General features: G+C 45.0%; 1 protein-coding gene across 1 annotated transcript; it reads left to right on the plus strand.

Annotated features, from left to right (window-relative positions):
- The first annotated feature begins 12802 nt into the window (after window positions 1–12802).
- On the plus strand, window positions 12803–13283 carry LOC117188155 (inner centromere protein-like). Its single transcript, XM_033391571.1, has 2 exons — window positions 12803–12982; window positions 13046–13283. Exons 1-2 carry the CDS (start codon window positions 12904–12906, stop codon window positions 13237–13239), a joined length of 273 nt encoding a protein of 90 aa, XP_033247462.1. The 5' UTR covers window positions 12803–12903; the 3' UTR covers window positions 13240–13283.
- Window positions 13284–17855: the final 4572 nt, after the last annotated feature.

The raw sequence follows: 17855 nt of genomic DNA on the forward strand, positions 1-17855 counted from the left end.
ACCCTTCGTCGCTTTTCACGACGCCGTGGCTGGTCTTATAGATAAATTTGGCATTAAAATGGCGGAAGAGGAATTAATAGAAATATTAAAAGCAAATTTGCTTCCCGAAACCCGTCACAAAATCTTATATCAGTCCATTAGCTCAGTTGGTCAATTGAGAAGATTAGTACAGATGCATGAAAATCTAGTGCAGGAGTTACAGAAATCTGACAAGTCTCGGCCACCGGTCGGCCGTCGTTCGATACATAGTCTGGAGGAATCGCGCCCTGAAAGCGATCAAGAAGAGTATGAGGATATCAGCGTAGAGGCCATTCAAAGTTCGACGGCTAAGCGTTCTTGTTGGAATTGTGAGGAGCTTGGACATGTGTGGGAAAATTGTATGGCAGATAGGCGGATATTTTGTTACGGCTGTGGAGCTCCGAATGTCTATAAGCCGCAGTGCCAAACATGCATTCGTAGAGCTTCGGAAAACCGTCAGAAGGGTGCATCCAATAACAGCCGGATGCCCCCAAAAAACCACCATTAATCTTGCCCGTTGACTTAGAGCGAGACAAGAAGAGTTTGGCTTCTTGTTGTGAGAAAAGAAAGGAAACGAATACGATCGTAAAGAGAAGTTGTCGGTTTTTACCCTATCCCGAACGGATTCATAAATATTTAGAGGTTCGAAACAGAATTTTTAATGAAAAACCACATGAAGCCCCAAAACGAATCCAGCGTTTAAGAAAATATTATGATAAGGTCAAAAATAACCGTAGACTGTTAGTTTCCGCTATTATTAATAGTCCCAAGGATATGCGCAGTTATGCCGAAGTATCCTTTCTGGGTCGAACAGAACAGGGGCTGTTAGACACCGGCGCAAGTATCAGCTGTATAGGTGCTGAAGTAGCTCAGACTGATTTTTCATCCTTTTCTGAATATAAACTAATAAAAGCCACTGCAAAAACTGCAGATGGCCAAAGTCAACCGATACTGGGGGTATTAAATGTCATCATGCGTTATCGAACTATCGAGAAACCCATGAAGTTATATATAATTCCATCCCTGACACAAAATCTAATCCTAGGTCACGATTTTTGGAGATCCTTTTCGCTGGCCCCAGACATCATTGCAGCTGTCGAGATAAGTTCGAAAGACGATGAGGCAGCTGAACCAGATCCCTTACGGTATCCTTTAACTAGGCAGCAAAACCAACAACTCGAGGTAGTTAAACAGTTATTTCCCAACGCGACGGAGGGACTAGGGCGTACGGCCTTGCTTAAGCATCATATCGATGTAGGTCAGGCCGCCCCCGTAAAACAACGCTTTTACCCGGTTAGCCCAGCGGTGGAAAAGTTGCTTTATGCTGAGGTAGATCGCATGCTCCAACTAGGCGTTATCGAACCGTCATCCAGTGCTTGGAGTTCGCCAATGCGACTGGTTCTCAAGCCCAACAAAGTCCGTCTGTGTCTCGATGCTCGAAGACTGAATGAAGTCACCCGTAAGGATGCCTACCCATTACCAAGTATCGATGGTATTTTTGCCCGGTTGCCCAAGGCAAATATCATAACCAAGCTGGACCTAAAAGATGCATATTGGCAGATCGAACTCTCTGAGGATTCCAAGTCACTAACTGCTTTTACGGTCCCGGGAAGGCCTTTATATCAGTTTAAGGTTATGCCTTTTGGCCTGTGTAACGCTCCATCCACTATGTGTCGTTTGATGGATGAGATCACTCCCCCGGATTTGCGTTACTGCGTCTTTGGATACTTGGACGATCTCTGCATCGTATCAGCAGATTTCTCTTCCCATCTAGCCGTGCTGGTACGACTTGCTGAACAGTTCAGAAAAGCCAACCTGACTCTGAATATTAAGAAGAGTCAGTTCTGTGTCACCAGCGTAAATTATCTTGGATACGTCATCAGTAATGGAGGTATTTGCACTGATCCCTCCAAAGTAGCTTGTATAGTGAACTGGCCACCGCCAAGGAATCTAAAACAGGTTCGCGGTTTTCTTGGGGTCTGTGGCTGGTACCGGAGATTCATCCAGAATTTCTCTGAGCTATCCTGTCCTATCACCGAGCTTCTTTCCAACAAAAAGAAATTTATTTGGACCCCGGAAGCACAAGTCGCAATGGACTCTTTAAAAACCGTGTTGACTTCTGCTCCAGTGCTCGAAAACCCAGACTTCGAACAGAAATTTTTCCTCCACTGTGATGCTAGTGATTTTGGTATAGGAGCCGTGCTCGTGCAATTGGTGGATCTGCAGGAAAAGCCAATAGCGTTTATGTCGAAAAAACTAAGTCGTGCGCAACGTAACTATAGCGTTACGGAGCGCGAGTGCTTGGCCGTAATTCTGGCCATCGAAAAGTTCCGTTGCTATCTGGAACTGCAGGAACTCGAAGTGGTTACTGATCATTCCAGTTTGTTGTGGCTAATGCGCCAGCAAAACGTGTCGGGGAGGCTAGCTCGATGGATTTTTAGATTGCAGCAATTTAAATTTTCGATATCGCACCGAAAAGGAAAAGATCACATTGTCCCCGATGCTCTTTCCCGATTACATGAACCTAAAGTATCCGCAGTAGTGATGAGTCCTGTGATAGATCTCGAATCCGATGCCTTTCAGGATGAGAGCTACCAACAGTTAAAAGAACAGTATCAGAAAAATTCCTCTCAACTGCCCGATCTGAAGATTATCGACCAATTTCTGTACATTCGAACCGAACACGCAGATGGAAAGGCGGAGCAAGACAGTCGAACTTGGAAGTTATGGGTTCCCGAGCGATTGAAGACCGACGTTCTTAAACAAGCTCATGACAATCCTACTTCAGCGCATGCCGGCATGCAAAAGACCATAGAAAAAGTTCGAAGAAGTCTGTTTTGGCCCGGCTTAGCTAAAGATGTTCGAGAGTATATTCGTAGTTGTGAGGTGTGCAAAGCATGCAAAGCTCCTAATTATACTCTGCGGCCACCCATGGGAAACCACATACCAACTTGTCGACCATTTCAACGATTATACATAGATCTGCTTGGACCTTATCCACGCAGCAAAAATGGACATGTTGGTTTGCTAATTGTCTTGGATCACTTCAGTAAATACCATTGGCTACACCCCCTGAAGAAATTTACTTCCGTAGTAATCCAAGAATTTCTGCTAAAGCATATCTTTCATGCATATGGGGTGCCTGAAACTATTGTTAGCGACAATGGAAAACAATTCAAAGCTACAGAATTCAACGCATTCTTGACACAGCTGGGAATTAAACATATGTACACGGCACTATACTCTCCCCAAAGTAATGCGGCGGAACGAGTAAATCGTTCATTGTTAGCTGCCGTGCGAGCATATCTTCAGCAGGATCAGACATACTGGGATCAGCATCTCTCAAGTATATCTTGTTCGCTGCGATCGTCACTACATCAGTCCTTAGGTTGTTCACCATATCGAGCCCTGTTTGGCTTAGATATGCTCACTCATGGGACGGATTATAAGCTTCTGAAGGATTTAGACTTGCTGGAAGAACCCGTTGTCCCGGTAGCTAGGTCAGACAATTTAGCTCTAATTCGAAAAGATATACAGGGCAATATTAAGAAAGCGTATGAGCGCAACGTTGCTCAATACAATTTACGAGCCAAGCCTGTGTCGTTCCGAGAAGGTCAGGAAGTATTTCACCGAAATTTTTCCTTGAGCAAATTCACGCAAAATTTTAATGCCAAATTGGCTCCTAAATTTCTGAAATGTCGCGTGCGGAAAAAACTGGGTAATTGTTTCTACCTCCTGGAAAATCTGCAGGGCCGAGAAATAGGAACCTTTCATGCGAAAGACATTCGATCCTGATTCCCGCTAATATTCCGTCTAACGGTGGCATATTATCGGGTGGTGTAACGGTTGCGGTTGGACAATACCGATGCAAAATAGGTTATCGCTATGGTGCTCGGATATCGCATGCAATAACCTTGGGCCAATTATCGCTGCAGGGCATAGTATAGTTGGGGTGGGTGCAAGCAAGCTCGAGGTAGGGAACAGCTGAGCTGAGCTGCCGTAAGTGCTGTGCAGCGCATCGCAACGGAGCTTTCGAAGCCGAGCTTTAAGATCGGTAAGCTCTTATTTAAGCAGTGCAAAAGCACCAGAACGTTCTCTTTCGAAAATTTGAATCTGTGCAGCCGGTGGCTATCTCCGCGTCGGTAGCAAATATATAACTAAATCGACCACGTGTAAGCCCAAAAGAAAAGAAAAGTAACCCAAATAAGTGCCACAAAGACAAACCGAAAAGAAATAAAACGGAACGGGGAAAATCCCACACGGTGGGCGCGCCGCAAAAATCGGTCGAAAATTAATAATCGTGCGCCGAGAAAACTGGCAAGAAACTACCCTGGCGAAAAGTGCATATTTGCCTCGCCTCGCCAGCAAGTGTTGTTCTTGTTGCAAACCCGTGCGTCCCGCAGCTCTGCCAGGAGAACCCAACGCTCGTGTCTCCGTGGAAAAGTCCGAAAAACTGGGCCCTGGCCCCGAGCGGTAGCCACCCGGCTCTCCCAAAGTTCTGCCCCACCCACACCAAACTCCCACCCTTGACGGGAGTACTCTTCGGAGTCGACCTTGGTGTGGGGCGGAGATTTTTTGTCCCTTTTGGAGTCGTTGAAGCATCCACCTGCCCGGCGACATAACCTCCACCGGCCATCACCCTGGCGCCATATCTAACGTATGCGCATAGAGGGCATAGAGGGCATAGAGATCACCCCCCCTATGCGCCGCTAACTCGCTGTCTGCGACGGCCTAGAAGACGCCGCCACGGATCCGGACCCAGATTTCGTAGCATAGTGTAGTTTTAATTGTAATTTTTTTTGGTTCCTTCTGAGCACTTATATGACTATGTAACTTTCCTTAACTCTGCGTCACAGTCCTACCTCGATAGGCGGGAATGTGAAAGTTCTCAAAGCGGAATTTATTTTTTCGGGTTGGGGACCGAAAAACTTAATCATAAAGTAACAGACTACAAAAAAAAAAAAAAAAAAAAAAACAAAAAACCTTTTTCATACCCCCCCTATTTACCAATCCCCCTTCGCCCTGGGCACACATTAACATGGTTTCCACAGCTCCACAACGAAAGGCGCCTTTCAGCGAGGGACCACTGTATTAAAGCCGTAAGTGACCCAATTTCAATTTTCTCCTTTGCGCCTGTCTTCGTCAAAACCTAAAACGCATGAGCAGCGGCCAGCCGCTGCTGATAAGAGAGCGCAACGCTTGCGTTCCACACGCTCGAAGCTTTTCGGTCTCTTCGGTGCCATTCTGCTAAGCTTGCCTTGCTCGCATTCCCTGCATTCTTTTAATGCATGGAAACGTAGCCAAGCTATACACTAACCAACATAGAAAAAAACATCTCCTCAACCCAGAAAAAAAAAAATAAAATAAATTTATAATGTTTAATTAAATTTCGTTTTGGCTCACCATTGCTGATCGCTGGTATGACCCCCGCTGCTTTTGAAAATTTTTTTGATTTTTATTTTTTTTCCTTTATACATACCTAATTTACTTATTTCGAATATCCTATATTATATTCCTATCTTTTTTATTTATACTCCACCGTTTATATATACCTATATTTATAAAATTTTTTTTCTCCTTAGGGATTAAGCCTCCTATTTTTTTTTTCATTCCACTAAAAATTTTTTTTTGAGTTGCCTGCTGATTGTAGTTTAATACTTGTGTTATTTTTGGAAGTGAAACTTGGTTTGCTAGGTTTTGATTGAAGCAACATGTCTATGATGAAGTACAACGAAATATATTGAATGTTATTAGCAATGAACATGGAGTAGACTTATAATTTCCAAGGGACAGGGTGACGTAATGGGGTAGGGTAAGAATTTTAGGGATTTCCAGAACCTTCGCACCACTGGAAATCATGGAAGGGTGGGTATAGAATCGTGTGGGTCGACTTCCATCGCAAGACCTCACGCCCGCGAGAGTTTGGAACACGCCGACGAAAGCCACTAGTACTTTTCGGGTAAGCCCTATGATTGTGCCATTTAATGTCCGTTATGCTCGGAATAGGCATAGTGTTGTTTTCGGAGTTCGCTCCCGGTAGAGTCACGGGATTCTAAAAAATTTAAAGTTTATGTAGTAGGAGTCGAGACGCGGTCAAACGAACCCCCCCAAGTTACCGAATGAGCACGGAACCAAAGAATCCCCCCCCGGCCGTGACCTCGACATCCCCTCCAATCCATCCCCTACTCACGGATAGAAATATATCGTGGAAATGTTTACAATTTCTTCCTGCTACATAATTAATTTACTAATGTTATTTTTTTTATTTGTTAATATAGAAATAAGTTAGCCTAGCCAGTTAAGGATTTTTTGATTCCGTTGGCGAATAATAAATAAATAAATAAATTCTTGGTCTCTGTGATAAAACAATAAACTGAAAAATTTCGTTGTGATAGCCTTAAACAGATACTGACTAGATTCTGCATTCATTGGCGACTTAGATGACAAATATTTCTTCAATTCTATAATATCCTTTTCCCCAGTGTATGCAGAATGTTGCCCATTCCGTTCCATGTTATGTAATGGTAATGATTGGAACTGCAATGTTCTGCGAAAATTAGCCCTACCATCCCGGCTGAGCCACTTTAATAGCCGAAAGCTGAAGACATTCGGACAGTCGCTAAAAGTGAAATACAAATACAAACGAGGGGGAACGTTGTGAGTTGCTGCGGAGACCGCAACTCTAAATTTATACCCGATACTAAGTCAGTACGGCTCTCCTCCGGCAGACGCCGCTAATATTAAACGATACGACAAAAAGTGCGTGCGAGAGAGACAGAAAATCAGTCTGAGCGTGACGTCGGGGGCTGCGTAGCCAGTGCAAATTGATTTGTTCCTTTTGGCTATAAAAATTATCTGATCTGATCCAGATTCAGCAATCTTATAGATATGGTCATTATCTATGATTCTGCGTTTTTAGTTTTCTCGAATGTGCAATATTGTGGATGCGACAGATTTTCGTTCTTTGTGGGGGCGGAAAAGGGTGGGGCGAAATTCTGAGATATACGTTTTATAGTGAGATCTAACAGAAGTGCGGATACCAAATTTGGTTACTCTAGCCTTAATAGTCTCTGAGATTTGTGGATGCCCCAGATTTTCGTCCTTTGCGGGGGCGGAAGGGGGTGTGGCGAAATTTGGACACGAAATGGTCAAGGTCCGATATCACAGGAGTGTGGATACCAAATTTGGTTGCTCTGGCTCTTATAGGTTCTGAGATCCTTGAACTCATATTTTGCAATTGACAAAACCGACCATGAAACCTGTGTGTTAGAGAGAGACAGAGCGAGAAAGAATGAAATTGTTTTCTTGATTCTGGCTATAATCATTATACGATCTGGTTCAGATTTTGCACTGTAGAAGATATGGTCATCCATACCGATTCTGCGTTTTTGGTTTTATCGTATCTTTAAAAATGTGGATGCCACAGATTTTCGTCCTTTGTGGGGGCGGAGGTGGGCGGGGCGAAGTTTTGAAATATTTTTGAACCAGTGACATATCACAGAAGTCTGGATCCAAAACATCGTTGCTCTAGCTCTTATAGTCTTTGAGCACTAGGCGCTGAAGGGGACGGACAGAATACTCATTTTGAGTATCGGGTATAATAATCCCCTGTTTTTATACCCGATACTCAAAATGAGTATTGGGGTATATTAGATTTGTGGTAAAAGTGGATGTGTGTAACGTCCAGAAGGAATCGTTTCCGACCCCATAAAGTATATATATTCTTGATCAGCATCAATAGCCGAGTCGATTGGGCCCTGTCTGTCTGTCTGTCTGTCCGTCTGTCCGTCTGTCCGTCCGTCCGTCTGTCCGTCCCCTTCAGCGTCTAGTGCTCAAAGTCTATAAGAGCTAGAGCAACGATGTTTTGGATCCAGACTTCTGTGATATGTCACTGCTACAAAAATATTTCAAAACTTCGCCCCGCTCACTTCCGCCCCCACAAAGGACGAAAATCTGTGGCATCCACAATTTTAAAGATATGAGAAAACCAAAAACGTAGAATTGTAGAGAATGACCATATCTTTAAGACTGCGGAATCTGAATTGGATCGTATTATTATTATAGCCAGCATCAAGAAAACAATTTCATTTTTTCTCGCCCTGTCTCTCTCTAAGACACACGTAGCATAGCCGGCTTTGCTTAGAGTAAAACATTAGCGCCTAGATCTCAGAGACTATAAAAGCTAGAGCAACCAAATTTGGTATCCACACTCCTAATATATCGGACCGAGACGAGTTTGTTTCAAAATTTCGCCACACCCCCTTCCGCCCCCGCAAAGGATGAAAATCTGGGGATATTCACAAATCTCAGAGACTATTAAGGCTAGAGTAACCAAATTTGGTATCCGCACTCCTGTTAGATCTCACTATAAAACGTTTATCTCAAAATTTCGCCCCACCCCCTTCCGCCCCCACAAAAGACGAAAATCTGTTGCATCCACAATATTGAGGATACGAGAAAACTAAAAACGCAGAATCATAGATAATGATCATATCTATCAGATTGCTGAATCTGGATCAGATCAGATCATTTTTATAGCCAAAAGGAACAAATCAATTTGCACTGGCTACGCAGCGCCCGACGTCACGCTCAGACTGATTTTCTGTCTCTCTCGCATGCACTCTTTGTCGTGTCGTTCAATATTAGCGGCGTCTGCCGGAGGAGAGCCATACTGACTAAGTATCGGGTATAACTGTAGAGTTGCGGTGTCCGCAGCAACTCACAACGTTCCCCCTCGTTTCTTCTTTCTTTAGCTCAAATTTTGAGCCATACGCAGCTTGGCACAGTTTCGATGTCTTAAACTCTATACCCTCGGTGGTCAATATTGGTACACTCGATGTATCGGAAGAGGACATTTTGGTGGCAATTGATGAATTCGATAATTCTAATAAACCCGACTGTGATGGCATTTCTGCCTTCCTGCTTCGCAACTGTGTTGTAGCGTTCTGTGAACCTCTCAAAATTCTATTCACAAATTCGCTGTTAACGGGTCAGTTTATTGGTAAGTGGAAGGCTGCCACGATTACGCCAATTTTTAAGAGAGGTACCAAAAATCTCATTTCCAATTATAGACCAATTGCCAAACTCAGCAATGTTTCAAAACTTCTAGAGCGAATCATTGCCAGAAAAATCACCTTCCTCATGAAATCCTACATTAGCCCAAATCAGCATGGTTTTATGCCGGGTAGATCAACAACCACTAATCTCAATGCTTTCAGTAATTTCTGCACTCGTGTCTTCGAAATGCACTCTCAAGTCAACGTTGTGTATACTGACTTTGCTAAAGCCTTTGACAAAGTCTCCCACTGGGCTTTAATAGCCAAGCTGCATCGGTTGGGGATTCATTCCTGCCTGCTCAGTTGGTTTAGGTCGTATCTTGAGCGGCGAGAGTATGTCGTATTGATAAATGGAAAGCCTTCGGCCCCATTCTTGGCTACTTCCGGCCTTCCACAGGGAAGTGCACTTGGTCCACTTCTGTTCTTAATTTTTATTAACGACATATGTCTCAGCATTCAAGCTTCTGAGCATCTGCTTTATGCTGATGATCTTAAAATCTTTCGATCTGTCAAAACCTTAGGCGATAGTATCCTTCTGCAGCGCGACTTGGATAGAGTTGCTCGTTGGTGCAGACTTAATTCGCTCCCACTCAACATTAGTAAATGTTACTTTGTTTCTTTTAGCAAGCGTGTCTTTAATGTGCTGGCCTCATATTCAATAGATGGCCATCCTCTCTTAAAGCAGACGGAGATACTTGACCTCGGGGTCTTATTTGACTCTAGATTTCTGTTTGCAGGGCATATGAATTTAATATTGCCAAAAGCCTATGCAATGTTCGGCTTTGTTAAGCGCAATTCATCCCAATTCAAGGACCCATATACAAGGCTCAGTCTGTACGCATTCCTTGTGCGCTCGCTCCTTGAGTACGCTTCCATGGTCTGGAATCCCACCGGGGTCGTCCAAATTTCGCGCATCGAACGACTCCAAAGAAAGTTTCTGAAATTTGCACTCCAGCCTCTGCCATTTTCCATTCCGATGCCGTCCTATGAGTGCAGATGTCGCCTCGTGCATCTCTCCTCTCTCGAGGATCGTAGGACCATTGCGGCTCAAATATTTATTTTTGACCTTTTAGTGGGTAATATCGATTGCCCTGACCTACTTAGTAGGATTAGCTTCACTACGCCCGCCAGGAGCCTAAGGACCCATGCACCCTTTGCAGTTGATCTCCACCGGACCAATTATGGCTTTCATGAGCCCATCAGTAGGGCGCTTCGGCAGCACAATGCGCTGCCAGCTGGAATGCGCTTTGACTTTTGCCAGGGGAAGGGAGCCGTCAGACGGTTGCTTGTGGATTTCTTCCTGCTACATAATTAATTTACTAATGCTATTTTTCTTATTTGTTAATATAGAAATAAGTTAGCCTAGCCAGTTAAGGATTTTTTGATTCCGTTGGCGAATAATAAATAAATAAATAAATTCTTGGTCTCTGTGATAAAACAATAAACTGAAAAATTTCGTTGTGATAGCCTTAAACAGATACTGACTAGATTCTGCATTCATTGGCGACTTAGATGACAAATATTTCTTCAATTCTATAATATCCTTTTCCCCAGTGTATGCAGAATGTTGCCCATTCCGTTCCATGTTATGTAATGGTAATGATTGGAACTGCAATGTTCTGCGAAAATTAGCCCTACCATCCCGGCTGAGCCACTTTAATAGCCGAAAGCTGAAGACATTCGGACAGTCGCTAAAAGTGAAATACAAATACAAACGAGGGGGAACGTTGTGAGTTGCTGCGGAGACCGCAACTCTAAATTTATACCCGATACTAAGTCAGTACGGCTCTCCTCCGGCAGACGCCGCTAATATTAAACGACACGACAAAAAGTGCGTGCGAGAGAGACAGAAAATCAGTCTGAGCGTGACGTCGGGGGCTGCGTAGCCAGTGCAAATTGATTTGTTCCTTTTGGCTATAAAAATTATCTGATCTGATCCAGATTCAGCAATCTGATAGATATGGTCATTATCTATGATTCTGCGTTTTTAGTTTTCTCGAATGTGCAATATTGTGGATGCGACAGATTTTCGTCCTTTGTGGGGGCGGAAAAGGGTGGGGCGAAATTCTGAGATATACGTTTTATAGTGAGATCTAACAGAAGTGCGGATACCAAATTTGGTTACTCTAGCCTTAATAGTCTCTGAGATTTGTGGATGCCCCAGATTTTCGTCCTTTGCGGGGGCGGAAGGGGGTGTGGCGAAATTTGGACACGAAATGGTCAAGGTCCGATATCACAGGAGTGTGGATACCAAATTTGGTTGCTCTGGCTCTTATAGGTTCTGAGATCCTTGAACTCATATTTTGCAATTGACAAAACTGACCATGAAACCTGTGTGTTAGAGAGAGACAGAGCGAGAAAGAATGAAATTGTTTTCTTGATTCTGGCTATAATCATTATACGATCTGGTTCAGATTTTGCACTGTAGAAGATATGGTCATCCTCACCGATTCTGCGTTTTTGGTTTTATCTTATCTTTAAAAATGTGGATGCCACAGATTTTCGTCCTTTGTGGGGGCGGAGGTGGGCGGGGCGAAGTTTTGAAATATTTTTGTAGCAGTGACATATCACAGAAGTCTGGATCCAAAACATCGTTGCTCTAGCTCTTATAGTCTTTGAGCACTAGGCGCTGAAGGGGACGGACAGAATACTCATTTTGAGTATCGGGTATAATAATCCCCTGTTTTTATACCCGATACTCAAAATGAGTATTGGGGTATATTAGATTTGTGGTAAAAGTGGATGTGTGTAACGTCCAAAAGGAATCGTTTCCGACCCCATAAAGTATATATATTCTTGATCAGCATCAATAGCCGAGTCGATTGAGCCATGTCTGTCTGTCCGTCTGTCCGTCTGTCCGTCCGTCCGTCTGTCCGTCTGTCCGTCCCCTTCAGCGCCTAGTGCTCAAAGACTATAAGAGCGAGAGCAACGATGTTTTGGATCCAGACTTCTGTGATATGTCACTGCTACAAGAATATTTCAAAACTTTGCCCCGCCCACTTCCGCCCCCACAAAGGGCGAAAATCTGTGGCATCCACAATTTCGACGATACGAGAAAACTAAAAACGCAGAATCGTAGACGATGACTATATCTTCTAGAGTGCAAAATCTGAACCAGATCGTATAATTATTATAGCCAGAATCAAGAAAACAATTTCATTTTTTCTCGCCCTGTCTCTCTCTAACACACACGTAGCATAGGCGGCTTTGCTTAGAGTAAAACATTAGCGCCTAGATCTCAGAGACTATAAAAGCTAGAGCAACGATGTTTTGGATCCAAACTTCTGTGATATGTCACTGCTACAAAAATATTTCAAAACTTCGCCCCGCCCACTTCCGCCCCCACAAAGGGCGAAAATCTGTGGCATCCACAAATCTCAGAGACTATTAAGGCTAGAGTAACCAAATTTGGTACACACACTTCTTTAAGATGTCACTATAAAACGTATATCTCAAAATTTCGCCCCACCTCCTTCCGCCCACACAAAGGACGAAAATCTGTTGCATCCACAATATTGCAGATTCGAGAAAACTAAAAACGCAGAATCATAGATAATCATAGATCATAGATCTATCAGATTGCTGAATCTGGATCAGATCAGATCATTATTAGAGCCAAAAGGAACAAATCAATTTGCAGTGGCTAAGCAGCGCCCGACGTCACGCTAAGACTGATTTTCTGTCTCTCTCGCACGCACTCTTTGTCGTGTCGTTCAATATTAGCGGCGTCTGCCAGAGGAGAGCCATACTGACTAAGAAGCTGGTACAGTTGACCGGGGCCAAGAAGAAGATCCTGCCACCGCCGCCGAAGACAAAATACACATGGGACATGCTGCACGAGGATGACTCCACCGATGACGAGGGCAAGGTCACCCACAAGCGTCCGCCAGCACCCACCTGGAGTCGCAGTAAGTTAGCGTTTTCTTTAGCCAGTGTCTGATCTAATCTAAAATTTTGTGACCCATTTTCAGGCCATGTACGCGGCGAAGCGATTGCCATGCAGAGCCACTGTCCCACCGATGTCATCGACAGCTTCTTCTCGGTGGCCCCCACCACTCCGGACCTGAAACTGATTTTCCCCAACATCGATCCCAGCCAGCTGAAGCGCAACTCCAGCGTGCTCTGGTCCACGCCCCCATGCTACTCGGAGCTCCCAAAATACTAGTTATACACAAACACGTATGTATATAAAATAATCCCCTGTTTTTATACCCGATACTCAAAATGAGTATTGGGGTATATTAGATTTGTGGTAAAAGTGGATGTGTGTAACGTCCAAAAGGAATCGTTTCCGACCCCATAAAGTATATATATTCTTGATCAGCATCAATAGCCGAGTCGATTGAGCCATGTCTGTCTGTCCGTCTGTCCGTCCGTCCGTCTGTCCGTCTGTCCGTCCCCTACAGCGCCTAGTGCTCAAAGACTATAAGAGCTAGAGCAACGATGTTTTGGATCCAAACTTCTGTGATATGTCACTGCTACAAAAATATTTCAAAACTTCGCCCCGCCCACTTCCGCCCCCACAAAGAGCGAAAATCTGTGGCATCCACAATTTCGACGATACGAGAAAACTAAAAACCCAGAATCGTAGAAAATGACTATATCTTCTAGAGTGCAAAATCTGAACCAGATCGTATAATTATTATAGCCAGAATCAAGAAAACAATTTCATTTTTTCTCGCCCTGTCTCTCTCTTACACACACGTAGCATAGGCGGCTTTGCTTAGAGTAAAACATTAGCGCCTAGATCTCAGAGACTATTAAAGCTAGAGCAACCAAATTTGGTATCCACAATCCTAATATATCGGACCGAAACGAGTTTGTTTCAAAATTTCGCCACACCCCCTCCCGCCCCCGCAAAGGATGAAAATCTGGGGATATTCACAAATCTCAGAGACTATTACGGCTAGAGTAACCAAATTTGGTATCCGCACTCCTGTTAGATCTCACTATAAAACGTATATCTCAAAATTTCGCCCCACTCCCTTCCGCCCCTACAAGGGACGAAAATCTGTTGCATCCACAATATTGAGGATACGAGAAAACTAAAAACGCAGAATCATAGATAATGATCATATATATCAGATCTCTGAATCTGGATCAGATCAGATCATTTTTATAGCCAAAAGGAACAAATCAATTTGCACTGGCTACGCAGCACCCGACGTCACGCTCAGACTGATTTTCTGTCTCTCTCGCACGCACTCCTTGTCGTGTCGTTTAATATTAGCGGCGTCTGCCGGAGGAGAGCCATACTGACTTAGTATCGGGTATAACTGTAGAGTTGCGGTCTCCACAGCAACTCACAACGTTCCCCTCGTTCTTTCTGTTTTGTTCTATGGAAATATAAATGAAGTTTAAATGTATTTGCGAAAAGTAATGCAAGATACCGCACGATACCACTTCCATTCCACTTGATTCCCTCTGACACTAATACCCAACTGCTTAAGAACTATTAAAGCCGCCGGCGTGCTCAATTCAATTTGGGTTCGCTGGTATGGTCCGGCGATCCGCAATCGTCGGCTATGATACCTAGTAATGTACATTTGCCGAACGAGATTCTTTTCCTAGATGACTGTTTTAGTATGGGCTTATCCCAAGTAAATAATGTTTTTAATAGGCTAAATAAGATTTTAGACTTAATTTTTGTTAGTTCGGATATAGATTGCCATGTTACATGTTGCGAACTCCCCATCGCGGAATGTGACATGCATCATATGCCGTTGGAATTCTTAGTCAATTTCCATTTTTATTCGCCCTGGGCGGAACTATATTATGAATGCTTCTTTTCTAGTGTAAGCCTGAATGCTTGTGTGGTTCGGTTGTCCTTCTTGAAGATAATTTAATTTTTATTGGGCCAACATCGAAAGTAAATGAAACAGAGATAAACAGATAAAGGTACATAAAATAAAATCAAACATAAAACGCAAATAAAAATTCCAAATTCCAAAAATATAGGTACATTTTAGTAGTAATTTCGATAGATAATCTCATCGTGGATTCGGCCACATGCGACTTTCACGTGGCGACGGGAGCTTCAATTGATCGCCAAATCGAGGCCTCTCCTCCTGATTGACCGCCTGCTTTGACGTTGTGTTGGCGGCCGACGCCACCGAATTGTGGTTTACGAGGACATGGCGAATTCGTGGCACAGCCACGCGATTGCGCTGATGCTGAGCCCCGCCGACGGGCAGCACTGAGGAGCGACTCGTGGCCACAAATTCGTCATAGGAGATCCCGGCTTCGCGGTCATTTTCAGTGGTCTCATCGGTCATATACTCGGAATCGCTGGGCGATCTTGTATCCGGCACCGCTGATTTTGTGCGTGGCTTCTTTTTCGAGCGTGTGCCAAGGCTGCGTCTGCCCAATACCCCGCTGCGACGCAATGTGTTGTCCAGGACGCGGACCCGCTTTAGTGCCGACTTGAACGCCTTCAGCTGGCTGTTGGCCAGCCGATACCCCGAAGAGCTGGCGGCTGCTGATGGATTTAGTCGCTTGTGCAGATTCCCAGTGCTCTTGGTCATATTGGGAGTGATCAGCTGGATTGTTGGGGTCTTGCGCAACGACATTGTCGAGGTCGACATTGAGGACATGTTCTTCAAAGTTCGGGGCGTGCGAGGGGCCGTTGAACCGGCAGTCGGCGGTGGTATCATCAATTTGCTGCTGCTGCCCGTCCTCGTGGTGGGCGGGGCCTTCTTGCGGGCCGAGCTCTGCTTGGCCTGCCGATAGTTCTCCCATTCGCCAGCCATCAGCTCCAGTATGTTCTCGCCATAAACCAGAAACGGGCCATGCGATTGCACCTCATAGGCGTGCACCAGTTCAGTGATCTGCTGCTCAATCTTGGGCAGCTTCGAGATGGCCTTGCGTTCCTTTTCCTCTTTAAGGAGCTGGCCGCCACGATTTTTGAAACGATTCGGCTCGTTGGCCTTTGCCTCTAGAGCCTGCATGCGGGACCAAAGTTCTGCACGGCTCTCGTACAGATCGAAAATCTCCTTGTTGCACGTTGCTCTTCAGATCATCCAGCTCCAGCTCGTGCAGCTCCAACAGGTCTTCGTTGTAATACTTATTGTAGTAGTTGGAGAAACGCTTGCGCTCCTGCTGGCTCTTGAGCGTTAGATCCCACCACTTGCTTATCTCGACGCGCAGCTGCTCGATGAACGTCTTGAGGTTCTGGGTGCGCAGTGCCTGGCAGCGCTGCAGCTCCGAATGGAGGATGTCATAGGTGCGCTGCGTATTCTCGGTGCACTCGCGCACTCGTCGCATGGCGCTCTCGTCCTTCTCCTGGAGGCGATCCCACAGCACGTAGATCTTCTCGCGCATGTCATGGATTTTGGAGCGCAGCTCCTGGATCTGCTCGGCATAACTGTTGCGCATCTGCCGCAGCCGCTCTAGTGTCTCTGGTGTTAGATTGTGGCTCAGATCGTTCAGTAGGCGATCCTCTGCATCGGTCTGGGGCATCAGCTCGAGCATCTTCATGTCATGCTTGATGGCCTTGCGCAGCTGGTCCAGCTCCGTCTGGCGCACTGCGCGCTGAGAGCGCAGGTTGTCGAGATGGTCGCAAAAGCCGTCCATCTCATCGGGCAGGGGCAGCGGGTCCGCCAGTAGAGGGAACGGCAGTGCGCCCAGCTCTTCGCAGAGCTGCTCCTGCTGGAGCAGCAGCTCCCCGATCTCCGCCCGACGTTTCGAGAGCTCCTCGCGCAGATGCTCAATGCTTTTGTCCAGCTTCAGCTGCCATATGATCAGTGGCACATCGTCGTCTGACCAATGTCCACCGTCTCATGGAGGAGTCGGGTGAGGTCGCTGGCCTCGGCTCGGAGTGCGGCTATGTCATCCAGGATGGCCGCCTGCTTCTCCCGCGACTCGGTCAGCAGATCCGTATAGAAATTATCCGCGTGCGCCTTGAGTTTGTGCAGAAAGTCTTCGCATGTCTTCGGCTCGAACATGAGGGACCACATTGAATGGAGCTGCTCCACATGCTCGCCAGTCATCTCAAGGATCTCTCCCTTGATGGAGGTTGGGTCAACCATAGCCAATAGGAATGGGTCTTGTATTCGCGAATGGAAGGAATTTATGTGATGTGCGCAGGATTTCGATTGAACAATGTGTTGCTCAAGGAAAATGCCTCCGCACAGATAAGTGACGCCTCTCGTGTTGGCACAAATTGCACAATGAAAATTTTGTGTGCTTGATTTGACTCATGCCTCAAAGCACAAAACAAGTTGATTCTGATTGATGTGCGGCCAAAAAAACACCTACTTTATATTGCAAATAAGTTCCTTCAAGGTTTTCCAGTTGTAAAGATAATTTAGGATAAGAAATGTGTTTACTAAAGCAGAATGCCACCGCACAGACTCGAATGACGCCAGACAAAATTTCGGTAAATTCAAAATGATGCTATTAGGGATAATATGTTAAATGTTAATTGGGCTTCTGTTCTCTCGCATCCTAGTGTAGACACGTCCTATAATGTTTTCCTGCATACGGTCCGTCGTATTATTTGTAACAATGCTTCCAAAAGGGTGCATGGCTCCTATAGACTGCCGTGGTATACGAAGGGTCTTATGAAATATAAGAATCTTCGTAATAAGTACTTTAAACGATTTGGTAAGACCCGGGACCCTGTAGATTGGGCAAGGTATGTGCAACATAAGAGGGATTTTGCTTTTTTAGGCAAATTTTTGTATAACCAATATATTGCCGACGTTGAGAGGGAACTTTAAGTCAATCCCAGGTCTTTTTGGCATTTTATAAAGTCCAAAAGGTCAACGAGCTCTCTTCCTT

The sequence above is a fragment of the Drosophila miranda genome, chromosome 3 (genome assembly GCF_003369915.1).
Source record: "Drosophila miranda strain MSH22 chromosome 3, D.miranda_PacBio2.1, whole genome shotgun sequence".
Lineage (NCBI taxonomy): Eukaryota > Metazoa > Arthropoda > Insecta > Diptera > Drosophilidae > Drosophila > Drosophila miranda.

Coding starts and splice junctions, on each gene's coding strand:
- LOC117188155 (XM_033391571.1), top strand. CDS start 12,904: ATGCTGCACGAGGATGACTCCACCGATGACGAGGGCAAGGTCACCCAC. Junction 12,983..13,045: donor AGCACCCACCTGGAGTCGCA/GTAAGTTAGCGT, acceptor ACCCATTTTCAG/GCCATGTACGCGGCGAAGCG.